At 43.6% G+C, this 26,342-nt stretch overlaps 1 protein-coding gene across 1 annotated transcript in view; it reads right to left on the reverse strand.

Moving 5' to 3' along the window:
• Positions 1–374: 374 nt before the first annotated feature.
• Positions 375–26,342, reverse strand: part of MTTP (microsomal triglyceride transfer protein) — a 41,016-nt gene continuing 15,048 nt past the window's right edge. Inside the window, exons 7-18 of the mRNA XM_077300788.1 lie at positions 26,099–26,249; positions 16,860–17,020; positions 15,466–15,634; positions 14,466–14,573; positions 12,093–12,305; positions 11,083–11,294; positions 9,754–9,851; positions 9,534–9,655; positions 7,254–7,481; positions 4,211–4,335; positions 2,590–2,760; positions 375–1,738 (exon numbers count right to left, since the gene is read on the reverse strand). Coding sequence (XP_077156903.1) covers positions 1,570–1,738; positions 2,590–2,760; positions 4,211–4,335; positions 7,254–7,481; positions 9,534–9,655; positions 9,754–9,851; positions 11,083–11,294; positions 12,093–12,305; positions 14,466–14,573; positions 15,466–15,634; positions 16,860–17,020; positions 26,099–26,249 — 1,927 coding nt within the window. The 3' untranslated portion in view covers positions 375–1,569. The remainder of the gene's footprint in view (positions 1,739–2,589; positions 2,761–4,210; positions 4,336–7,253; positions 7,482–9,533; positions 9,656–9,753; positions 9,852–11,082; positions 11,295–12,092; positions 12,306–14,465; positions 14,574–15,465; positions 15,635–16,859; positions 17,021–26,098; positions 26,250–26,342) is intronic.

Here is a 26,342-nt window from a genome sequence, read left to right on the forward strand (position 1 = left end):
AAATAATAGTCCAGTTTGTGCCTCAGGTCACTTTTTAGACAACTTTAGGAAAGGAAGAGAACACCTATCAATGGCTATCAGAATCATATTCAGCAGCAGTATGCCTCTTACTAGATAATGGGGACAAAAACATGCTGGCTTTCACCTCCAAGCTCCACTTGTGAGCTTCTGAAAAGGCATCTAATTTGCCACTATTTTGTCTGAGCTAGCAGGGAGCTGGATCCAGGTGGTATTCTGGATGGCACACTCAACTAGAATTACTGGGTGAACAAATGAGATTTAAAAGTCCTATAAAATACGCCTTTCTAGTGGCACCACCCAAAGGAGCATTATCCTTCACTACATAAGAAAGAGAAGTATGACAAACGTCTCTCTTGGTTTTGTTGCATTTTATTTTTAGGTTCTGAATGGAAACGCATTTCAGACTACACATTAACAATAAATACACTCCAGTCAGCCCACTGAAAATAGAAGTGGTAGATAAAGCAAACTCACTCCTCTGTCTAACAGCTCCTTGCTAGAAAAGCTGCTCCAATACTCCCAAGGAACTCTTGCTGAGTGGGCCTCTCTATTTCTTTCTGGGTAAGGACAGCTCTATATGCATGCAAGAAGGGCACTGAAGCACAAAGGGGGGTCTCCTTACTTAAAAGTTCTGGCTCAGTTGAATCTAAGGATCAAAGCAGATGAATTGCTGGAGGCTACAGCAGCTATAGGATATCTTCAGAGGGAGTTTGGTAGTGCCCACCCAACCCCTCATCATATGTGAACTTCCCATCCTTCCAGTAATGGCACCTCGGATGTCCAGATGACTCTCCAATTATGCCAATAAAAACATCATGTTACTGTTTTCATACCATGTGTGCTAAGAGAGATGTTCCCCAAAGAAAGCTCTGAGGCTTTCTTTGAGTTCAGTCTCAGTTAAAACAAACTTTACCACAGCATGATAAAAAAATAAAAGCTTTCATCAGGAGTATCTTCATGAACTCCATGAAGACGAATGAGATTTGTACAGGAACATAGTTGTGCTGTGCCACAATTTTTCATTTTAACCAGGGAGAACAAAAAACTAATCCTCCTGGAGTTACACACACGTTTCTTTGGGCTTTCTTTAGTATCTTTTCATCATCATCTGCTTTTAAAAATGGGTACCATTAATGCCACAATCCATCAACAATAGGTCTGCTATGGAGTACAGTGACTGAAAATGAAGCCAAAATATATTTAAAGATAATCATTACTATGAAATTTTTAGAAGCTGCCTATCAGAACCACAGGTTCCAATGTATAACCCATTTTAAGAGATGTGTTTTTCCGTTTAACTCCAAAGAGATACTCAGTGAGCGCTTGGAATTGCATCACATTGTACTTTTTCCTTAGCTTGCTAAAAAAAAGATTCCTCTTAAATATCAGTAAATACGTAAACAGAGTGCACCCATTCAAGGCTTGATTCTAGTCCTCCTAAAGTTGACAGTGAAGTTCTCAAGGAGTGGAAGATTCAGGCCCTAAGTTAGTGCAGTACATAAACAGCTATGTCAGCCAAGGTTTTGGCAAAAAGATCCAGCACCTGCTTCAAAACCAGCTTTCTGAGGAGTCAGACTCTTCAGTGAAAGCTTCCCTGCACGTGTTGGAGTTCTCTTGGTGAAGGGGGTACTGACAACCCTCCAGCAGCCTTGCTTTTCCTTTCCGGGAGGTAAAAGATTTACCTGACGGCAGGCTTTCATATTTGGTTATGTATTCCCTGCAAAAATTTAAAAGAGCTTGTTAAACAACTAAAGCAAAAGCAACAAAATGTCTATAGAATGTGTAATTCTTTGGAGTTTAGTACCAATCACAGAGATTTAGGACCAAGTAAAAGGGGGTACAGTCTGGGGCACAGCTGAGATTAATGTTAGTGACATCCTCCTGCACCCCTGTGGTTCCATCACGTCTCCATTTAAGGATGTAAGACAAGCTAGGGTTGGGCGCTTAGGCGTCCAAAGCAGCCGATCGCACCCGAAGCAGCCAATGCCACGCCACGGGGAGGGGGGAGGTGCGGGCGTTGGCACGCCGATGGGCATACACACACATGCGCAGAGCTCTTCTGGTGACATGTGACTCCAGAGGGCGTGGCATGGAGGTGTGGCCTGCTGACCTCGTTTCCGGCTTTTCTTGAAGCCTGAAGAACGTTTCAGGGGTTTCTCAATGGTAAAATGGTTGAAGAAGGCTAGTGTAAGGCATGGGAGATGAGAATGGATTTCACTAAAGGCCTCCTATTTTACATCTCCCAATTATTCAAGCATTGGCTGAGAAGAGCCAAACTCCCCTCATTTCATCATATTTGCCCATACACTGTAGTCATCAGGAAAATCGGATGATTACTCCCCGCCCCCCCACACCCATATCAACATATATTATACAAAGGCTACTTACTATCCATAGTGCATCAATTGCAAAACGCAGCTTCCCTAGTTGATGAAGGCTGACCCCAGCAATTCGCAGCCTAATCCCAATGTAACAGAGAAATCAGGAGGACTGAGCCAAGCCAAGCTTCTCCATTACATGGTAGCCCAAGTCATGTAGCAAATGGGGTTTTCTGCTTTTGTTTCTTACCTTAATGGCACTCCAGTTCTGTCCACCTCTAGGCAGACTAAAAATGGATTCTGTGAAAACTGAACTGTGGAGTTGACATCCAGTTTTACTTCGGTTTCCAACCTGGTTTCCATGCCAGCCCTCACAAAGGAGGAGTCCGTGACTATGTTGCCAACTGCCACAAAGCTTAATCTGTAAAAAGAGATTGGAGAACAAGGAAGAAGCCAAAACTGTGGCAATAGGCCAGATCAGGTGATACTTCTGACAATCACTCCCCCACATGAGGTGCATATTCCCACACCTCCTGCTCAGAGAGTTTGCTTCAGTACCAAACATTCACTCAAACTCCAGAACAGGATTATCTGCACACACATCAGGTGGTTGACTTTCCAATGAAATTTGGAGTAGACAATATGATATGTAGAAGAAGAAGAAGAAGAAGAAGGAAGAAGAAGAAGAAGAAGAGTTGGTTCTTATATGCCACTTTTCTCTACCCGAAGAAGTCTCAAAGGCCTATTATGCACGGCCGCCGTAATGGAAAACGTGGAGGAGGAAGAAGCGAGGCAAACCGCAAACGCACGGAACGCAACGGTGGCAAAACCCGGAGCAGCCGCTGGCTGCGGCCGACGAGGGGGTGATGCGGAGCAAACAGGAAGGGAGGCGAGCGCAGTGCTGACTGAGGCTGGGCCGCCAAGCATGGCATTGTGTTGGAAGCAGCCGCCAGGTAGGGCGGCCACAGCAGGCGCAGGCCCTGCCGGCGGAACCGAAGGGCATAGAAGGGGAGAGAGCACGTACACCCAGAAGCCCTGTACACCACGGACCTCCCCGATTATGCACGCGGCCACTCCGGCGCCGCTTCTGGTTGCGCCCTGGTCACCCGGGAAGCTCCATTTCCTTCCGCATTAAGCTAACGGGCCTTTTTTGGCGGCCTAAGTCAACTCTACGCCCGGCTGCCACCGCCGCTGTGCATTATTGGTGATTTCCTCCACCACCATTCCACCCCAAATGCAGACCTACCCCTCCGTGCATAAGAGGCCCAAGCAGCTTACATTCGCCTTCCCTTTCCTCTCCCCACAACAGACACTCTGTGGTGAGGCTGAAAGAGCCCTGATATCACTGCTTGGTGAGAACAGTTTTTATCATTGCTGTGGCGAGCCCAAGGCACACAGATGCTTGATTTGCACATCAATCGCTTCCATGGATGGCCACAGTTGAGATGGTATGCCATATAGCAGGGAAAGGAACAAATGCCCTTGATTTCCAAAGTTTCTAAGAGAGCAATGATCAAAAATATCATCAGATACTACCCATTCTCTCTCTCCTGTGAAGTCCACAAAAATTATGGTTTTTTTGTTAGCTTTTAAGAAGTCACAAAACTCCTGTTTATCTATGTTGCATCACACTAACATGGCTGCCACTCTGGAATGAGTATTATCTTTTATCTAATGCTTTAACTGCACAATTGCCAGGAAAGAGTTGTGGAGAACAAGCTAAGCATTCACCAAAGGAAGAAAGAGACAAAATAATATCCTCAATTCCTGGTGCATTTTTGCACGTGTTAAACAAGTACAATTTCCATACTTTCATTAACATAATCATTTGATGCATTCCCTTTAATTGTGTACACAATAAGTTATCTCACCGGCCTCTGACATTGGTTTTGAATTCTCTGTACCAAAGACTGAACTCCAGTGCACTTGAAACATCAACGGATATGCCTCCCTGGAACTCAGTGCTGCAGATTAGCCCAGACTGTAGCTGGATAGTCTAAAAGGATAAAGAAGCACATTGTCTAGTGTTATTATGTGTAAGACATTCCCATTCATTCAGATTACATTCTGAAACTCAGGCTAAAAAGGAAAGCATCCAGATACTTCATGTAACAATGTTTTAAGTGTGAACAATACATTTTTCTTTCATCTAATACTATTGAGGCTGCATGCAAAGAAAGGAAGTCTTAGAAGCTAGCATCTTCCTTGGCTGTCCCTGAAGCTTGATCCCAAACTCTGTGTTTTCTTTTCATTGATAAGAACCACACTCTGTATTCCATGTGTACCTCTAAACAGCTCCTTAGAGCTGAGACTTAAAGTAGATGCCCCATCTTGTCAATCACCAGCTCAGTTATGTGTGGAGAGTTAGGTTCCCATCTATAAGGGCAGCAAGAACCAAGCTTAGACACAATCCCTTCTGCCCACCCACTTACAATCTGTCTAAGTTCAAAGAATCAGCATTTCTGTCAAATGGCTATCCAGCCTCTGCTTAAAAACTTCCAAAGAAAAAGAGCCCTCCACCTCCCAAGGAGGCCTGCTCCACTGAGGAACCACTCTGTCAGGAACTTCTTCCAGATGTTTAGCTGAAAATTCTTTTAAATTAATCCCTCGGGTGAACTAAGTAGTCAGTGCTGTGTAGGATGCTCACACTAGGTGTTGCCTTAAAAGCACTTTTTAATAACTTGGGAATGCTGTGTAGATTGCAACCTTGAGAGAAATAGTTTCACAACAAATATGCTTTCTAGTCAATCTAGCTCAGGCTTTCTTGATGGCCCTGGAAGGGTTTCCTTCAAATAATTTTGTGTGTGTGTGTGTGTGTGTGTGTGATTTGTTAGACATTTTTTGGGTGATATGACCATCATTGGTCATGTCAACCTGCCCTCCCCCAATGGCCAATGATGGGCCTGGAGGGTGTGGAAAAGGGAAGTGTCCGAATGGGTGTGTACTATGCTTCCCAACCATATTCTGCACAATTGCACCACTTCTGGGGTTTCTAGAAGCCTGAAGAATGTTTCAGGGGGCTCTCAATGGTAAAAAAAGTTGAGAAAGGCTGATCTAGCTTCTTGGCTTACCTTCCGGTCCAACAATCTCAAACGCCCATTTAAATAGCACATAAGAAAATGGAATTGCTTGTCAACCTGAGATGACTAAGCACAAGGACCTTTACTGATCGTCCTTAGTGCTCAAATGGCTGCTGAAAGAAAGGAGCCATTCTTTTCCTGCATTAAGCCTCTGACAGCAATAACACAACATAACTAGTGTGAGAAGAGCAAAATGATTTCCTACGTAATTCAGAAGGAGACACCACTTTATGGAGCCCAGTTGCATTTGCTGAAGTTTCTGCTAACACTGGGGTTGACAGCTGTCAGAATCTTTTGCAGCTGGACTGGAAATCCATCCCGCAGAGTCAATTTTGGATGTGATAATAGCTCAGGGTCAGAGCGAGTCACTTCATTTGAATGCTGACAGACAGCCAAGATTTTAAAGTTCACACAGCTTGGAAAGCAGATTATATATAGCCACTGTGAGCAGAAGTAAAATAAGGTATGTTTGGGGTAGAATGACATAGTTCTTAGTTCTGTGACTTAAAACAATCTTCAGGAAAAAGAAGGCAGTCACAGGAACTGAGATTTTTTTGGAGGGTGGGGGGGGGGGAGACCAGCAATTTTTTTCCTCCTTGCATTGTGTTTCTACTTCACATCATCCCCTCCTCCAAATTGCTTTTACCTCCAGAGGTACTTCAGGGCTAGCAATTCTGGGAAAGAAAACAGTACAAAATGGAAAGTGAAACAGCCCCTCTTGTACCATGCTGGTCTCTCTCCTTATAAAATTCAATAAAATCAGAGTCCGGTAGCACCTTTAAGACCAACAAAGATTTATTCAAGACGTGCGAGGGGGATGGACGGGGGGGGGGGGGCTGGTGGGAGGTGGGCGCACCCGCCAGCCGCTGTGAGATTCAACCTTTTTATCTTGACCCAATCTAAATCCAGAACAGCCAAACCGCCCCCTACCCTGAAGATCTTTTCAAAAAAGAAGAATCTCAGGGGTTAGTACATTGTTCCTCTGCTGATCATAACTCTGATCATAACTCTTCTGAGAACCGGTGCTAGACTCTGCCAGCTCGCCCCCCTCAACACATACTTTTCCTCCCTGCTCTGCCCATGGATCTCACCTTTGACTGCCCCTGGACTTCTTCAGTCCTGTAATACTGAATTACCTACATTTTTTTTAGTTAGGAAAGTTCTTTTAAACTTTTCCTTTCTTTTGGAATCCAAATAGCATTCAGAGCTGCTACAACACTGGCTAACAAAGCTCAGATAGGTTCCCTCTGCCCATTGTGCTGACTCAGATCTCATTGTGCTGACCCAGACTACCAGTTTCTGCATTAAATTAGACACATTCCTTTGGAAGAGAGGGGCTTACCATTATGTAGGTACCTCATATCATTCATATGACTATTTGATAGGCCAGAGTTAAGGATACCAGAACCTACATGCCGACATTGTTCTTGGGGCAAGTAGCCAAAAATCCTGGGAAAGTATTTTTGGGTCTTGATATATGTCACGCAGTCAGGACTGGTCCTGGAAACACCATGTATGTAGGCTCTACAACAGGGGTAGTCAACCTGTGGTCCTCCAGATGTCCATGGACTACAATTCCCATGAGCTCATAGGAATTGTAGTCCATGGACATCTGGAGGACCACAGGTTGACTACCCCTGCTCTACAGAACTTAGAAACCTGATCATGTTTCCCACCCCCATAGTTCTAAACACAAAACGGACTAATACCATTCTGGTTGTTCTTACTTGTGATCTTCCAATACTAACATGCTGCCTTAGGGTAGTAAGGAAGGAGAGGAATAAGCAATATTGCATGTGCTTGATAATGGAAGCATTCAGTATGTTGACAATACCTGTGAGTAATCCATCAGAAGAAAGAGTCCTTTCAACACTTTCATGGGGTCATCAGAGACAGAGAAGACCTTAGACATTAAATCTCCATATCCACGGAAAATGGATATGGGCCTCAGTTGAACATCAAGCAGGATTGCTGACAGGCCGGAGAAGGACTCCAGATCTTCTTCACCTTCATCTGGAGTTGCAGCTATAAGGGATTCCATACCCTGAGCCTGAATCATCACCTAAAAGAAGGCAGTGGGACACAGCAGGCATGATTCAGGCTTCTACTGAAGAAGAAGAGTTGGTTCTTATATGCCGCTTTTCTCTACCCGAAGGAGGCTCAAAGCGACTTACAGTCACCTTCCCTTTTCTCTCCCCACAACAGACACCCTGTGGGGTGGGTGAGGCTGAGAGAGCCCTGATATCACTGCCCGGTCAGAACAGCTTTATCAGTGCCCATGGCAAGCCCAAGGTCACCCAGCTGGCTGCATGTGGGGGAGTGCAGAATCGAACCCGGCATGCCAGATTAGAAGTCTGCACTCCTAATCACACCAAACTGAAGAACAACAGATATGCCATGCACACAAAGGCTGTAATCCTGTGAGCACCCCTGAGAGTAAACCTCAACATATAAAATGGGACTCACTTACAAACAGGTGTATTTAGGATTGTGCTCTCACAAGCAGAGCAACACATGTCTAACTTGCAAAATTCACTTGGTACAGCAAAACATTTGGAAAAAATACTAATTGTTTTCTTCTGCACCGTTTTTATCATTGTTACGTTACCTTGCCAGCGGAAAATAACCTACATTACGAGGAGTTGTAGAGCAGGTAAGTAAAATGAAAACTGTTCTCAAGCTGCAATCTGAAACTGCTCAACATAATAAAGAGTAAGGGAGAGAGTTAAGGGCCTTTCCGCACAAGGACCAATGTTGCCAATTGGTTTCACAAAGCGGAAATGCTATTTTAAATAGTGGAATCTCGGCGTTCCGCATACCTTCATTTGTAGTGGAATCCAGTAGCGTTTCATTCATTCCCCACAGGTTTCCTGTCTCGCAAAAATCGCTCGAAAGCAAGCGATTTTTTCTCTGCTTGTTCCCGCCCCTGGCCGTCAATCAAACAAACAGCCAATGGGTGGTTGTTATCATGCTCCGAAAAAGCCCCTTTCCCTTTAAGCACAGGTTTAAAAACAACACACACACACGTTGCAACGAATATGCCTTCATTCTTCCTAATGTAGAGACCCATCTAGCAGGCATGTGAGCTGGCGAGTCATCGTTACCACGCTCCCCCGAGTGAAAATCCCCCCCCCGCATGGGTGCAATTTTCAGCTGAAAACAGGGGACTGTGTTGTGCTTGGGGACTTAGGAGAGCTTTAAAGCACTTCTGTGGAGGGACTGTAGCTGGAGAAGCCTCACTGGGTGAATGAAGCCTCACTGGTTCGTTGCTTTCCCCACTCGCTCCGGGAAAAAAAAATGGCAATCGCTTCACCGGAAGTTCGGAGGAGAGAGCCAGGGGGAGGGACTTTGTTGCAGCCACTACACTGAGAACGCACCGGTCTTTTTCGCTAGTGTTGCAGATTGTTGGCAGGAGTGTAGCGATTTTCTGAGGATGAATCCACTTTTCTGGATTCACTGGAAATCGCTACAATGAAGCGATTTTAGCGCTAGTGTTGCAAGACTGTTGCAGATTGTGTGCGACGTCATGCGGAACGGCAAATTAGTAGCATTTACCATTTGTAATCCTTCTGCTACTTTGAACTCGTGCGGAATGGCCCTGTTAAGAAAGAGGACTCAGCACCTTGAGTTAACTGAGAACCAGAGAAGCATCCAAGTCCTGTCCTGATCAGCCACAAAAAAACTTGATTACATATTCCTTTTCATTCTTGTCTTCCTCTCTTATTTACTCTTATTTACTTGGCTTTCCACAGACATTTCAGTACATTTGGGAGCTACAACCCAGACCTTAGTTTCTTCGAACTTACACAATTTCCAAAAGTGGCCCTAATCTTAAAGTGCATGTGTAACAACAATCCCAGGTCTTTGGGTATGTGTAGAGCACTTTCTAGCCTTCAGGAGTCTTAAATGTAGTAGTGCTTACAAAAACCTTGTGAAGTAGATTAGGCTGAAAGAAAATGACTGACCCTCAGGCTTCACAGCTGAGTAGGGAATTGAGCCAGGTTTCAGTGGTCCAAATGCAACTCTCTGTCCACTGTGCTCCATGATAAGTTGAGTTAAGAGGAGTTGGGCTCCAGACATGGTATGGGTAATATATGCAATTAATAATACTTACCTGGAAAAAAAGAAGTTGATCATGTTCATTGAAAATAAAGATATTTGTGTTACTTTTCCTCAAGATGCCAGAACCAGAGTAGAGAATGTCAAAACTATATATGGATGCCAGGTCGTGGCCACCTTGATTAAGCAAAAGTAGATATTGTAAGGATTCTTCCAGCAGCACTGAGTGACAAGAAATATCAATGAATCTACTATATAGTTTGTTAGTCACATACGCTTTATGTACCCAGAGAAGGCAGAGGAAGAACCCATCTTTGAGAATCGATCATAGTTATGAATGGACATGTCCTTCAGAGCTCTGCGGATCATTTTGCTGAAACACACAAAAGTAGTGCTATCCTTAGTTATCAGAAAAGTGTTTTCTATTAGTAATATTAACAAGTATAGAAAGGGAAAATGTCCCTTTCCCCAGGATGATTCAATTACTTTATCAGAAGCCCATTGAAACCATGATATTAACATTTCAGTGTTATACAAACTTACAGATCTGTACAGCTTCCCACAGAAGAAAATTAAATGAAATTAAATGATCTTTGGATATGGCTCATTGAAGGAAATTACTGGAAGAATGTTATGAACTAATTTTATTCTATTTATTTTACAAAATTTATTACCTGCTTTTCTGCCCTTGTCAGAGCCACCAAAGCAATTAACAAATTAAAACATATATAATAAAATATTTTCAAATTTTAAAAAAACATTAAAACCAACAAAAATGCATCAAGACAAAACATAAACAAAAATACAAAAACATAAATACCATTTTTATTATTTTAAAAATATTTTCAATGAATTATGCTGGCTGATTTTGAATATTATTTGTTGTTTTTCTTAATTCAGGTGGGCAGCCATGCTGGTCTGAAGCAGAACAGAGTTTGAATCCAGTGGTACTTTTAAGACCAAGTAAGTTTTCATCAAGGTATAAGCTTTTGTGTGCATGTACACATATTCAGATGCAGTGAGACTGAATTTCCTTAACTATTACATATAGGTAACTGGGGGTTAATTGTCAAGAAGGGCTAGGTTAAAGGGTTGGCAATTAACTCCCTTCTCCCTCTACTTATATGTAATAGTTGGATTTCTGTTTTGTGTGTACATGTACATGAACACATATACCTTGAGAAAAACTTTGTTGGTCCCATCAAATTTTGTTCTGCTGCTTCAGTCCAACATGGCTACCCACCTGAATTAAAAAAATCAAACAATATTCAAAATCAACCAGCATACTTCATAAATAATATCCATTTAAAAGACCTTTACTTTCTTCCCCCAGCAAAACCAATTACAGCAGAGTGGACCCACAAGCTCTTCTAAAAGGTTTTGAATTGCAGATCTTCTAGAATGGCAATAAATATGTATGACTCTTTTCCCACCTCACCCCACTCCCAATATGGACGCAGGAGAAGACTGTTTGGTATGGTGAGAGCGCTTTCCCCGAACCAGCTCTACTGCTTAACAAATGTTAACATCTGACTTCTTTTACATTCCAACATGATGTGTATCATAGGTATATATAAATAACAAACAAATAAAACTCGATATACCTGCCAGGCTTTTCGAAATGTAGAATGTCTTGGACTAGTGAAAGCATATGCTTATTCATTTCTGGTGACAAGTTTCCAATGGAGAGGAGGAGATTTTTTACTTCCATGTAGGAAGGATTGCCACTAAATATGATGTGAGCTGCTGTGGTGCGTATGGTTTTCTCATGCACTTTCTGATTCTGGTGATAAATCCTGTTCATTATTTTCCTCACCTGTTTAGGATACAACTTGGTCAGTAATAGGAGGGATTCAAAGGTGATAGCGGAGTGGAGGCAAGGAAGCTAGAGCAAGCAGGCCACACACTTTCCATGCTGTACTTCTGTTTAAACAGTCTAATCCAGGGGTAGTCAACCTGTGGTCCTCCAGATGTTCATGGACTACAATTCCCATGAGCCCCTGCCAGCATTTGCTGGCAGGGGCTCATGGGAATTGTAGTCCATGAACATCTGGAGGACCAAAGGATGACTACCCCTGGCTAATCCACTATATTGTGATGTGACCAGGAATATTTAATCACTATCTCCAGCAAATGCAATTAATCTCCAGGTGACCAAGATCAGTTTCCCTCCCTTCCCCAAAGTCGAATCTAAAATATAGCTATGCATATAGCACTAATGTACACACACATATATATGATTTAATTATGCATTCAAAAGTGTTAAAATGTCATTTAAAACCACAATCCTATGGTTCTCCAGATAAGTACCTATTCCTAAAACAGACAATGTCCAATCATATTAAATGCTGGTTAAAAGGTACAAATTATATGTGTATATAAGAACCAATGCTAAAAGGTTTCAGCTAAAAGTCTTCCTTAGAGATAAAATTCAAGCTGAGCACTCCATAAATTTAGCAAAAATAAACATAAAAATCATCATATACAAAATGGACAAGGGTGGGAAAGAGAACAAATGTATCTGTATGTCTGTTAAGCGACAAATGGTTCTAAAAATTAAATATTTTGAAATATATGGAAAATGTTTCTTTTCCTCAAGAGGGTTTTGTTTTACCTCACTGGTGATGAAAGTGGGGTCATATCTCTCCAGGGCAGTGATAGCTTCATAGCTGACAGGTCCTTCTCCTGACTCGGCATATTTCAAAAGGAGAGGGATAGCTTCAGGCAGGAGGGCATTTTTCAGGGCTAGCAGGTAAGTCTTCACATCATCCGCCTTCTCAGTCCTGCGCAGGCCTCCCAAGATCAGTTTCTTAGCTTCCACAACAGCCTGGACAGAAAATTATGAGACTTTCTAGAAAAGTTTCAGATTGAGAAGGAATCCAAGCATGGTTCTGAAAACTTCACAGAGGGCGGGGTCCTGGGAGGAAGGTTTATGCTGCCAATGTTGGATTTGTTATTTATACTGCATATTTTAATCTGTATCTGGGGCTTTATTGTAATTGGGGCTTTTAATTTGTAACCTGCCATGAACTGGCATTGTGCAGAACAGCAGGAAATTAATCTAAAAATAATTAATTAAAAAGAAAGAAAGAAAGAAAGAAAGAAAGAAAGAAAGAAAGAAAGAAAGAAAGAAAGAAAGAAAGAAAGAAAGAAAGAAAGAAAGAAAGAAAGAAAGAAAGACCTTATTAAGGCTGATAAATCTAGTGAAATACTCTTGTGTTGTGAGCTATTATAATTAAAATGAAACTGGCTGGCAATCAAGCTCCCACCTATGAAATAAGGACAAAGCATCAAGTGGATTCATTTTAAAAAGTGGGGCATTTCATAGCTGTCCTGTGACATGAGTCCTGATGCTATTGATATTTCACAGCCGGCAGTGCAATAAGGTGCTGTATGGAATAAAGAAATGACACACACTTCTTGTCTCATGGGTTCACAATCTACACTAGATAAGCAAAACAAAAAAGGGTAAGCAGTGGAAAGGTTAGGTGTTGACATCAAGAAGGAAGGCGGCGACAGTGAAGGTATAAGGCAGGGGGGGTCTTGCAGAAAGAAAGTGAAAGATAAGAGGAAGTTGGTCCAGGTATAAGGAGCAGCCTTAGCGAGCTCCCATGTGGGGTTCTGCAGGGGGCGATAATCTCCCCCACACTCTTTAACATCTATATGCGCCCTCTGGCCCAGCTGGTCTGGGGCTATGGGCTGGGATGTCACCAATATGCGGATGACACCCAGTTCTACTTCCTTATGGACGGCTGACTGGATTCCCCCTCCCCTCCCCCCAATACATTTGCCATTTGTTTGGAAGCAGTGGCTGGATGGCTCAGGCAAAGTCGCCTGAAACAGAGGTCCTGTGGCTGGGTAGAAGAGGGCAGGATCAGGAAGTGCGCCTCCCATGCCTGGATGGAGTGCAATTAACACCTGCCCCAGTTGCCAGGAATTTAGGCATGACCTTTGATGCCTCCCTTTCTATGGAGGCTCAGGTCATGAAAGTAGCCAGTACGGCATTTTTCCATCTTCGCCAAGCCAGGATACTAGCACCCTACCTGTCCTCGGACCACTTGGCTACAGTGATCCATGCAACGGTCACTTCCAGACTAGACTACTGTAACTCGCTCTACGTGGGCCTGCCCTTGGCTTTGACCCAGAAGTTACAGCTGGTAAAGAATGCGGCTGCCAGGGTCCTTACTAGGACACCATGGAATGTCCATATTTAGCCAGTGCTTCGACATCTGCACTGGTTACCAGTCTGTTTCCGGATTAAGTTCAAGGTTTTGGTGCTAACCTTTAAGGCTATACACGGCCTGGGTCCTGTTTACCTGCGGGACCGCTTGGTTGCTTATGCCCCCTGCGGGGGGTAGGTTCTGTGGGTAGGAATCTACTCGTAGTCCCGGGCCTTCTGGACGTTCACTGGCCTCAACCCGGGCCAGGGGCTTCTCAGTCCTGGCCCCGGCCCCAATGAGCTCCCGGAAGAGCTACGGGCCCTGTCAGAATTGTCAACTTTCCGCAGGGCCTGTAAGATGAAGCTCTTCCGCCAGGCATATGGTTGAGGCCGGGGGGGGGGGGGCACATTCGATCTTGACTCCCTGTGTCCATCTGAGTGATCTGATGCCTCACTCCCACCAATAGAACAACAGGAGGGTTGCACCCGGTTGGGTGAGGGGAATAGATAGCAATTGGGCTTTTTCCACCTGCCGCCTGGTTTTATGTACTATCATGTATTATTATTAAGGGAATTATGGGTTTTATGCTTTTTATTCTTTTACTGTGTAAACCGCCACGAGCCCTGTTGGGAATCTGCAGTATATAAATGCATAAATGCATGAATGCATGAATGCATGAATGCATGAATGAATGAATGGAAGTAGGCACACCAAGAGAAAGACTAAGGCAAGAAAGACAGTGAAGACAGCTTGCCTGGATCTCCATATCTAAATGCAACTCCTGATTCCCACACCCAGGACCCTGACTAGTAGGGAATAATACATACAGGGAGTTTGCAGCTTCCTCTGTTGCACAGTTTTCTGATGAGAGCCCCAATCATGATGAGATTTGTTTCTCTGATTTCACTGTTGCCAATTGGACTGCGATATATATTCTGTTATATAAAGGGGAAGAAAACTATTATTAGTCTCTGGTGTTTAACTTGAAACCTCTGAAACCTGTTCTTTCAAGGTGGGCTTGTAACAAGGTATGTTTACCCCCCCCCAAAAAAAAAACACCTGATGCAGTTCACCCTAGAGATGTATATCTGGATATTTCCAGTATAAAACAGTGCCTGAAATTCCTTGCTTAATTTTGGATGAGAAATACCTGATCTATAATGAGAGGATTCCAAGCAATGTTTCAGAAGAAAAATATCCAAATATGCATCCCTAGTTTATACCAAATCCTGTGGTAGGTCACAAGATGGTGCTCCATCTCCAGATCTGATTATGGAAAATTGAGGAAAAAATGGGGGGGGGGGGGACTGGGTTCACACGCTCAGCCATAAAACTCACTGAACAACTTTGGGCCTGTCACTCTTTCTTAGATGAGCCTTCCTCACAAGGTTCATTTGAGGTCAAAATGGAGGATGGGAGAAACACACTAAAATTCTTGATGAAAGAGCAAAACTAAAACTGATGGTTTCTCCAAACACACCCGGGGTGAATCTGCTCCCCTTGAAGAGCACCACCAGAGTTGCTAGATAAGACGAGCCGTGTGACTGCAACACTTCCTACACCTTTCCATATGATTCATATAGCAGGATGAGATACCGGCCTTATTTTTAACCAGAAAGAAAGAGACTTTTGATACTTAGAACAAAAACACTTACCAATTTGGGAAAGATTGCAGCAAAACAGAGTAATAGACAGAAGCATGACAAACACATGACAGCATTGTGCAGATGCGCCCCATAAAAAGTGCTGCTCTAAGAAAGCCAATGCAGAGCAAACCATCCATGTGAAAACAGCTTACATATATCTATCGCCCTCACAGAGACTTACTATAAAAGATTTAAGTAGTAGCTCACTGGGGTAAGGGGCAAGTCCACAACCATAGAGGAACCGTTCTAGAAGAAGGGAGCTTGTATTGTTCTTGAAATCCAGATATTCCAAAATAGCCTCCAGAGAAGCTGAGGTTTGTGCAAGGACCACAGTATCAACCAGCTGGGGACTGTATGAGAGGGTGTAAAAAAATAACAATGATTCATTTTAAAATTCAGTAAGACAGAGACTGAAAAAAGGCTCACTTATTCTGGTAAGATACCGTTATTTCTTGATTCAGTGCTGCACACAAACAATCTAGACGGGCCACTTTCATTAAAGGTAAAAGGTAAAGGTATCCCCTGTGCAAGCACCGAGTCATGTCTGACCCTTGGAGTGACGTCCTCTAGTGTTTTCATGGCAGACTCAATACGGGGTGGTTTGCCAGTGCCTTCCCCAGTCATTACCATTTACCCCCCAGCAAGCTGGGTACTCATTTTACCGACCTCGGAAGGATGGAAGGCTGAGTCAACCTTGAGCTGGCTGCTGGGATTGAACTCCCAGCCTCATGGACAGACAGCTTCAGACAACATGCCTGCTGCCTTACCACTCTGCGCCACAAGAGGCTCGTGATCAGGAGCACTACAGAGGCATAAATGCCGTGCTCTTCCTGCTCGTTTCTATGTTTAAGAAATGGATTGAGGTTGTCTGTCTTTGCTTGCCGAAATGGATTTCTCTATGCCAGGGGTAGTCAAACTGCGGCCCACCAGATGTCCATGGACTACAATTCCCATGAGCCCCTGCCAGCATTTGCAGACTACCCCTGCTCTATGCGATACATTGTTGCAGACGAATGACTCACTACGTGGGAAGTGAAGGTGCAACAGTCTTCTCTTTTAACTTTTTCTGAGAACAGGGGCTAAACTAAGGAATGTTCCCGTGCCAAAACTGCTCCCTGGAATAATTTCCACTTTTTAGGGGTAGTCAAACTGCGGCCCTTCATGAACTACAATTCACATGAGCCTCTGCCAGCAAATCAAATGCTGGCAAGGGCTCATGGGAATTGTAGTCCATGGACATCTGGAGGACCGCAGTTTGACTACCCCATATGCCAACATGTGCTTTCCTCCCCTTCCTCCCAGTTTTTAACATGGATCTGAAGTCAGAGTTAGAAGCTGGTTAAAACGTTCTGGTTAGGGGGAATCTGGTTAGTGGAAACCATGGTTGAAAATAGTGTTGTATCCTTTATTATAAGGCAGATGACGGAAGGGAGTAAAATGAGTTGTCATCGACTCACAGTAAACGTAAAGGTATCCCCTGTGCAAGCACCGGGTCATGTCTGACCCTTGGGGTGACGCCCTCCAGCGTTTTCGTGGCAGACTCAATACGGGGTGGTTTGCCAGTGGTTTACTCACAGTATTGCTGCATTACTTTCCGTTCTCAGTAGGTGAAGGATCTCTTCTTTGGTAGCCTTCTTCAGGATCTGAAGAAAGGATAAAAAAGCCCTCGCAGCATCAGCTTTGGGAAGGTTTTCTGGTTCCAGCCTTTTTCTAATGGCATTCCAGTGCTGAGAAAGCTACCAAAAAAGGGACAAAAATGGTGGTAAATATTTCATGTTAGTTCTCATCGTTAGTTGCAGGTTGTTATTGGTCCAAAACGTAACTTCTGATCTGAATCGGAAGAGAAAATAACCTGGACTTTTAGTCTGAAAAAATAAACAGTGGGTTGCATCCAGCCAGCTTCCTCATTCCATTTCACTTAATTCTCCTTCTTACCACAGCCCCCTTTCCTCTCTCTGTCCATGCAGGCCCCATGGTCCTCAACATGGCTGCTGTGTGTAGAAAGATGGCTAGATCCAACTCAGTGTTGTGATTTTTAAACAAAAACTGACACAAACGTTCTGCTTCAGCATGGACACTCTTTTACCTTAAGGTGACCTTGTATTTTTTCTTGCCTAGAATTCAGGGGAAATCAATGAGAAACTAGTGAGATGCAGTCAGAAAAACTGTTAGGAGGGTAGACCTTGTCTCTGTTCCAAATACTGGGGTGGGAACTCAGAAGTAGAGCTGTACAATAAAATAATGTAAAACTTGTAGCTGAGTGGTTAAATGGGATCTGTAAATTATGGCTCCACTGTATAAAGGATTTAATATAGGTATTTAATATAAGAGTGTATCATCACAGTTCTGAGCACTGAGGAAGACCCAGTAGGGTTGAAACGCATTTGGTCTTACGTGCTGTTAGCTCTGTATAGTTTTTATGAAGTTTTTATTCTGTTTTTAATTGTGCACTATAATAAATAATCAACAAGTTTTACATTATTTTATTGTACAGCTCAACTTCTGAGTTCCTACCTGTTAAGGTTGGGTTGTGTTCCCTTTTTGGTTTTGGTTTTGCCAAATACTGGGGTAAACAGGAGCAGGTCCTGCTCTTCATGCAACAGTTTCTCCCAAATGCATCTTCTTATCTACTGCTATGTAAATGAGGCCTGGCACTCACTTGTGAGGATAAAAGTTCTATTTGAAGAAGCACAGTTGTAGTAATGGCAAACGTTCCCTTGGCAGCATGCAGTCTCTTTTCTTCACTGACAGAGACCCTGTTCTAGAGAGTATGTCTCCGCATGAATTTCCCACATCCTGGATCTCTGCAGGCCCCACTCTACTAGGCCCCACTCTACTCATCCAATGCCAGGCAATTTCCTAGTCAAAATGTCTGGCAATTCTCAGGTCATTCATGTCTCTCACATGTGCGGTTCATTTGAATACATAATTCTGTTTTAAGCTTTTGGTCTTAACCGTCAAGGTCATAGGCAGTCTGGGCTATGTGCATTTAAGGGATTGGGTCTCTCAGTATGCCCCAAGGAGAACTTTAAGGTCTTCTAATACCAACAATTTGGTGGTTCCCAGCCCAAATGAAGGGTGCCTGGTCTCAATCAGAGCCAGGACCTTTTTGGCTGTTGCCCAAGCCTGGTGGAACAAGCCGCCAATTGAGACCTGGGCCCTGAAAGAACTAAGTTCCGCAGGGCCTGCAAAATGGCAGTCTTCCACAAGACCTTTGGTTGAGGCCAGAACAAGCAAATATAGCCAATAAAATCTATAGGCCTCGCTCCGTTCATTTCTGGGTTATTCCCTCCACTAAATTAGAAATGGAATAGGTCAGTGTTTATTGCACTAGGCCATTGCAAAATCAGATACAATAAAATTGTTAAAAACAAACACAGAATAAAAGTTACACTGAACCCATACATTCTGCTCATTAGCCCACAGTATTTGCCCCAAGGCCAGCTCAGATCTTTCTTGCGGCCAAAGTGGCAACCCTTTGTGTCACAAATGGGTCTGTATCAGAAAGAAAATACCCTAATTTATCATGAGCTGAAGAAAATGCCACTGGAATGGTTTTATTTAGAAAGTTCCTCCTTGGATCTGTGTAAAGTGGACATTCCAGTAGATAGTGTGGCAGATCTTCAACTACTGGGTTCCCACAAATACAGAGATGTTGTAAAAGAGGAATTTGAGCATATCTCCCAGTCAGAACAGAACAGGGCATTGACTGAGATCTCAGGGCTGAAAATTCTACCTTTAGCTTACTCACATTTATATTACCCAGATACAGGGTATCTGTTGTGATCTTTTTTAAGGGTCTTAAACCACGGAACACACCTGGACTGCACAATTAAAGGTCTGTCAATTTTTGCATCCTGGAAGAAAACCTACTCTCTTTGGTCTTTATTATTTCCTAATTCTGCTAATCTGGGACAGTGTAATGTGAAAGAATACCATCTAAGAAGGTAGAAAGTGGCCCTTTAACTTCTATGGCAGAGTTAAAGCACTGATGGCTAAAAGAATTTATAGTAGACAGTATATTCTTTTTCCACCATTTTAGCAGGGCTAGATGAACGCAAGATCTAAAAGAGGGAAGCCCAAGCTCTGCCCACATCAAGGCAGCTGGGGCCCCTTTGGGAAGAGCTAAGAGAAATATCATGAAGGTGTCCTGAATGGATTCTAAGCCACTGAGTGCTTGCTCCTTCCTGCCCCAAACTTCGATGCCATACAGTAAGCTGGGGATTGACCAAGTTGTATAAACAAAATCATACGGCATCAAAACAGTATGGTCCTTAGGTGTAATACAATTAAGACAAATCCTAAAAATTAAAATTATCTTTCTTCCAAACTTTGTATTCTTATGGCAGTGGCGCAAAACTTGGCAAGCTGAATTGTTACTGCAGGGGGGGAGGGGGGGTCTCACCATTTAATAGCCTCTTTGCTCAATCTGCATCTGAACATTCAGACATTCGAACCTTTTGAGTAATGGGTAAGTCAATTTATCTTGAATGTCTGCATAAGCAGGGCAGTGGAACAGTATATGTTCTCTGGTTTCAATTTGGCCGCTCCCACAAAAACACTGTCTCAGTGAGAGGGAGATATTCTTATAACAGCCCTCTACTACAGCTGAGGGCTAGAAATGGAGGAATAATAATAATAATAAATAATAATAATAATAATAATAATAATATAATGTCTATAAAGTAGATTAGGAGGCAGATCAACTAACTAATGAGCGGGAACAATGAATCACTACAAGGTTTTAAGCATTTTTAACTGTCATTTTATAATGTGATGTGTGTTGTGAATAAATACATAAATGAACCAATAAATAAATTGCACAGAATGCAAAGTCTTGGACTAACAATATTGTAAGTTTGCCTTAAGGAACAAACTGAAACATAAAAAAGTGAGAATATATGTGAGCATGAAACACTATCTTCGAATTGGCTCTAGTAACAGCTGCTTCAGGAGAAGAGGTAGGCAAACCTACACAAAGTATTTATGGAATCATTTACTAGAACTGATTACCTTTTCCTTCCGCTGTCTGCCTACAAACAAATTATTTATTAGCGTATCTCTACGGAAAATGACATCCAACCATTTTTAATGCATTTCTTACAACTATGTAATCGGGAATTCTCAGCAGTATAAAGCAGATGGTCATTTGTCAGGCTTGGAAATGGCATTATAAAGCGGTCACTCTTTGAAGTACAAACATGCATTGTCCAGGTCAGCCACAATCTCTGATCATTGGGTCTGCAAGCCCACCTGACAGTGCCAAGGAAATCCTTGGCTCACTCCCAGAAGAGCAAGCAGCACTTGTTGTTAGGTGCGAAGAAGAAGAAGAAGAAGAAGAAGAGTTGGTTCTTATATGCCGCTTTTCTCTACCCGAAGGAGGCTCAAAGCGGCTTACAGTCGCCTTCCCATTCCTCTCCCCACAACAGACACCCTGTGGGGTAGGTGAGGCTCAGAGAGCACTGATATCACTGCCCGGTCAGAACAGTTTTATCAGTGCTGTGGCGAGCCCAAGGTCACCCAGCTGGTTGCATGTGGGGGAGTGCAGAATCGAACCCGGCATGCCAGATTAGAAGTCCGCACTCCTAACCACTACACCAAACATGTCCGACCCACCGCGACCCCATGGACAATGATCCTCCGGGCCTTCCTGCCCTCTACCATTCCCCGGAGTCCATTTAAGTTTGCAAAGCAGCACTAGACAACAGTTATTGGAATCCACTGCATAGTTCTTGTGCCATCACTGGCGATTCTCCATCTATCCCTAGATGTGGAGAAGTTTTATTTTGTTCTTACAGTGCAGGATATAGTATATCCATAACCACTTTTCTGCTTAAGCTATCCCACATCATTTTTTAAAGGAACGTACAGCTACCCACTCACATACAGGCAGCATTCCATCCTTTCTATAATATTTTCTTTTCTTAAAGAAAAATCTTTTAAGAGTGTGTACCATCCCCTCTCCAGCACACTCTGGAACAGTTTCAACAGGTTTGCCTTCAGAGTGAAATGAGTAACACTGGAAGCCACTCATTATCAATCAATGCCACTACTCCAGTAGTTTATGAAGAGCTAAGCCAGGGGTAGTCAAACTGCAGCCCTCCAGATGTCCATGGACTACAATTCCCATTCGCTGGCAGGGGCTCATGGGAACTGTAGTCCATGGACATCTGGAGGGCCGCAGTTTGACTACCCCTGAGATAAACATTCTGGATTACCTAAATGGAGTGCTCCAGCAGCCCAGCCAGCCAACCAGGCAGCTCCCCTCCCCAATATGACATTGGATCCATTACCGGGTTTTAATATTGGCTCAGAGCTAGCGCCTCGCTAGTTTCTTCCATTTCTCAACAAACACGATCATCTGTGCATGGCCTGAATGTCCGACAGCATTTCATAATCTATACCTCTGAATCGTCAACTAGATTCATTTCCAGAACTCAGTCTTTAAAACACTTTGTGGACTTTTGCCCCCCGTGAGGAAAACAGAGGTAAACAGCATCCTTAAAGGGGGGGGACCTCTCCCACAGAAAAGCTGAGTGGGTATTTTGGCTTGTGGTATCACCTGCCTCCACTTCTGTTATCTAGGGCATTCCTTGGCAAAAGCTCAGCTGTTCTTTCCAGCAATGTTTATTGCTGCTCTCTGAACTGGGGAAGTACATCAACACCAGCTCAGCCTGAGCTAAAATATCCAAGCTCCTTTGGGTCAGAGATATTAAACAACAACAGATGATGCTGCCCACAAATAGTACGACGACTGCAGTGGTACAGGGTTCAGTTTAACTCCATTCTAACTAGCCATAGTAATAGCAGAGGTGCAGGTTATTTCCCATGGATTAATGACCAGCAGGGGGGTTTTAATAGCCCAGGATGCAGATGGAGGCTATAAACCTCAACTGGTCACAAATGCCTAGTAGCAGGATGAATCTAATAGTATCTATTAGTAAGGTAAAGGTAAAGGTATCCCTTGTGCAAGCACCGGGTCATGTCTGACCCTTGGGGTGACGCCCTCTAGCGTTTTCTTGGCAGACTCAATACGGGGTGGTTTGCCAGTGCCTTCCCCAGTCATTACCGTTTACCCCCCAGCAGCAAGCTGGGTACTCATTTTACAGACCTTGGAAGGATGGAAGGCTGAGTCAACCTTGAGCCGGCTGCTGGGATTGAACTCCCAGGCTCATGGGCAGAGCTTTCAGACTGCATGTCTGCTGCCTTACCACTCTGCACCACAAGAGGCTCTATTAGTATCTGATTGTAAACTGACTGGCCCTTATGTGAATGGCAAAAGCCATCCACATAGAAGGCAGGGGTGGGGTGGGGTTGCATACTTGGCAGGTATTCATTTATATTTATAGCCAGCCACTCTTGAGCCAGTCATCTTGGGGAGGGTAACAGTAGTGTTTATCTATCTGAAAATTAACCAAGAAAAAATACACTAAAAGTAACCTGATAAGGACTGAAAATATTCTACAAGGAATGGTATGATGAGAACAGTTAACTCAAAGAAAGCTTGAGATAAGAGATGTGGGGGTGTATTAGGAGTCAGGAAGCAATAATAACCTTGTCCTTCCCCTTGATACTTTTTGAGCCCCCAGTTTACATTCAGTGTTGAAACTTAGAATGGACAAGTGGGGGATCTCCAAAGACTTGCTGGGAGGTGAATCTCATTTTCTGCCTTCCCACTATTTCCTCCTTTTCTCTAAAGAGCTCCCATGGTTTCTGGCTTTTTCCAGCTTCCTTTTCTACTTCTCTCCCACCACCCAATCTACCTTTTTCCTGTTTCTCTTCTCCTGGCAACTTCCATGTTTCCTTCTCTCCTTTCTGACCTACCTAATAGCTGCCCCCATCTTCAGTAAAAATTTGTTTATTTGTACTTGATCCACAATGGGGACTCAACATTCTCCTCTACTCCATTTTATTCTCACAGCAAACTTGTACGATGGGTTATACTGAGAATTTTCAACTGGCCCAATGTCACCCAGTAAGCATCTTTGGTACAATGGCAATTCAAATCCATGTCTTGAACGAATGGGATGAAATTAATTCAAAAGAAATTCCGTCTAAACAACCGGATGAAGTTCCTGACAGTTAGAGCGGTTCCTCAGTGGAACAGGCTTCCTTGGGAGGTGGTGGGTTCTCCATCTTTGGAAATTTTTAAGAGGCTGGATAGCCATTTGATGGGGAAGCTGATTCTGTGAAGGTTCAAGAGGGTGGCAGGTTACAGGGGATGAGAGATAGAGTTTTGAGTGTCCTGCACAGGGTAGGAGGTTGGACTAGAGAGCCAGTTTGGTGTAGTGGTTAGGAGTGCGGACTTCTAATCTGGCATGCCGGGTTCGATTCTGCACTCCCCCACATGCAACCAGCTGGGTGACCTTGGGCTCGCCACGGCACTGATAATACTGTTCTGACCGGGCAGTGATATCAGGGCTCTCTCAGCCTCACCCACCCCACAGGGTGTCTTTTGTGGGGAGAGGAATGGGAAGGCGACTGTAAGCCGCTTTGAGCCTCCTTCGGGTAGGGAAAAGCGGCATATAAGAACCAACTCTTCTTCTTCTAGATGACCTAGGAGGTCCCTTCCAACTCTATTATTCCATGATTCTATGATTCTTCTGGATCCTAGTCTGAAACTCTAGCTATTCCACTACACTGGCTTTCAGGGGATGACTTTTACTGAAATATACCAAGCAGCTAAGCTTGGGTGAGTCATGCAGGTCTGGTGGCATTGTTGCTTGGTGACTGCAGACCACTGAACTCTCCCTTAAAGAGCAAAACATCCCTTCTTCCTCCCCTTGAATTTTATTTCTTAAAACTACAGGCACTGCCTCTATTATTTGGGGGCTAACCCCCGCCCCCGCCCCCCACCCCATGCCTATACCTTTATCATATTTCAGATTTTTCTGCAAACCTGGGCCTTTTCCTCATTTGTAGAAAATTCTGTCTCATCTGTTCATGACTACAATCTCTGGGTTTAAGTATAATGATAAAGACTGGGACGTATGTAAATGACACAGCTCTTTTATGGGGTTTGATCAGGAAAGCTGATATGTAGAATGGCTAAGCATAGAATACCTCTGGTTCAAGTATCATGACAGCCACCAACTAAGTGACTATAGACAAGTCATTACCTCCCTACCTTCAATCTGTAGTACAACGAAGCTGGCCTCTCACACGTCTTATTGGAAGATATTAAGATATGGTATATGAAGCAATTTAGCGACCATGTAACCATGTTTTTAGCGACCATGTAGCGACCATGGCCATGTAAATATAATCATTTTTAACAACCTAAATTGCTATAGAATTACAATCATATCGTGAATCAACACCATACGCCAGGGGTAGTCAAACTGCAGCCCTCCTGATGTCCATGGACTACAATTCCCAGGAGCTCCTGGGAATTGTAGTCCATGGACATCTGGAGGGCCGCAGTTTGACTACCCCTGCCATACGCTGTGACAAGCATATGCTTGGGATGCATCTTTTCTTATATGTTCTTTCACATTGCCTTGGATTCATTCCCTCCACATCACATCTTTTGCCAAGGTGAATACTGTGAGAAGATGGAGCTGCTTGCCTTGCAGTGATGCTTATATTCTGAAATCTATCCCTAAGTGGATTCATCTAGCCTCCACACTGGTAACTAGTGAAAGGCTGCCCACCCCTTAAAAAAAAGACTTTTTTCTGATAACTACTAGAACATGCTTTAACTGCTATATCTGGTTATGTTTGTTTTGCCAGTTGTTTTGATTGTGTGCAGACAACTTGCTGGGTAAAACCTGTCCCAATTGGCCCTCAGTGGGGAACATCCACCCTATAGGAAGCTGGCACTCCCCTAGTGAGGGCCAATAATGGGTCTTCACTGCTCCTATCCTTCTCTTCCTCCTCCATGCCACTTGTGGGCAGCAGGTAAGCCAGGAAGAAGACTGGCTGTGCTCCATGGAACAGTGCCAATCCAGGCTGCCCAGCTTGCCAGCTGGGCCACCACGTGCCAAGGCCTCTTGCCCAGCAGGGGAGGCTGACTGGGCATGCTCCATGGCACTTTGGGTACAGCACCAGCCCTGGAGGCCCAGCCCCCATGGCTGGGCTACTGTGTTCTGAGGCCTCCCTACAGCTGGGGAGCAGGGGGTGTTGGTCGCCCTCCTAAGCAGCTATTTTCTCCAGGGGTACAGATGCCTGGAGATTAGTTGTAATTACAAAAGTTTTTATATTGCAAACTTGACTTTCCAAATAGTGGGAAAACACTGACAAGTATTTTTTCACCACAGTCCAAAAATATATGTTAGAAACAAAGCTACTTACTTACACACTTAAGGCCCAATGCTATGGCCTTCTACATTTCAATAACAAATAAGATCTGCCCCCCTTTACAGTGGCAGTAGTGCAGCCCATCTGGCACCCTCTGTCCCCCCCCCTATAGTGGGTTACTAAGGGGTAGTGTAGATATGAGCTGTGTTTTTGCTGCATCTTGTTTTACTATGTGGAGAACTGTATATAATACGTTTTATATGTTTTATTGTATGGTTTTAGTGGGGGTTTTATATGTTTGTAGCTCGCCTCGGGCCTCCGGGAAGAGGCGAGGGATAAATCTAATAAATAAACAAACAAACAAACAAACAAATAATTACCAACCAAAGTAGCATTATGCCTTGATATACCACTACAGTGATACATACCAAGCTTCCATTCAAAAGGTTTGAAAATGGCAGTGTCTTATAATGTCCTATCAAAAATCTTCATAATATTTTAATTAATCCAGATACCTCAGCACTTTCTTCCCTACTTGAACTTCAGAGGCTGTATCGTGACTTTCATTTACTTACTGAGGGACAACTTTTGCATTCATTGATGACTGGTTCTGCTACTAAAGAAATGGCTACATAATTCAAATCTAGAGCCTTGATAATACTGGCGACTTGCTTCCCAGCCATCATCCTTGGGCCAGCTTCAGTCGACTTCAGCTCCAGTTTCTGCCTGTATATAAACACCATTTTCAGGTTATACTTTGAATATATATTCCATTTTACGGATAGATCACAATACTGATTCAAACAATAGCTCATAATT

This window comes from Paroedura picta, chromosome 10 (genome assembly GCF_049243985.1).
Source record: "Paroedura picta isolate Pp20150507F chromosome 10, Ppicta_v3.0, whole genome shotgun sequence".
NCBI lineage: Eukaryota > Metazoa > Chordata > Lepidosauria > Squamata > Gekkonidae > Paroedura > Paroedura picta.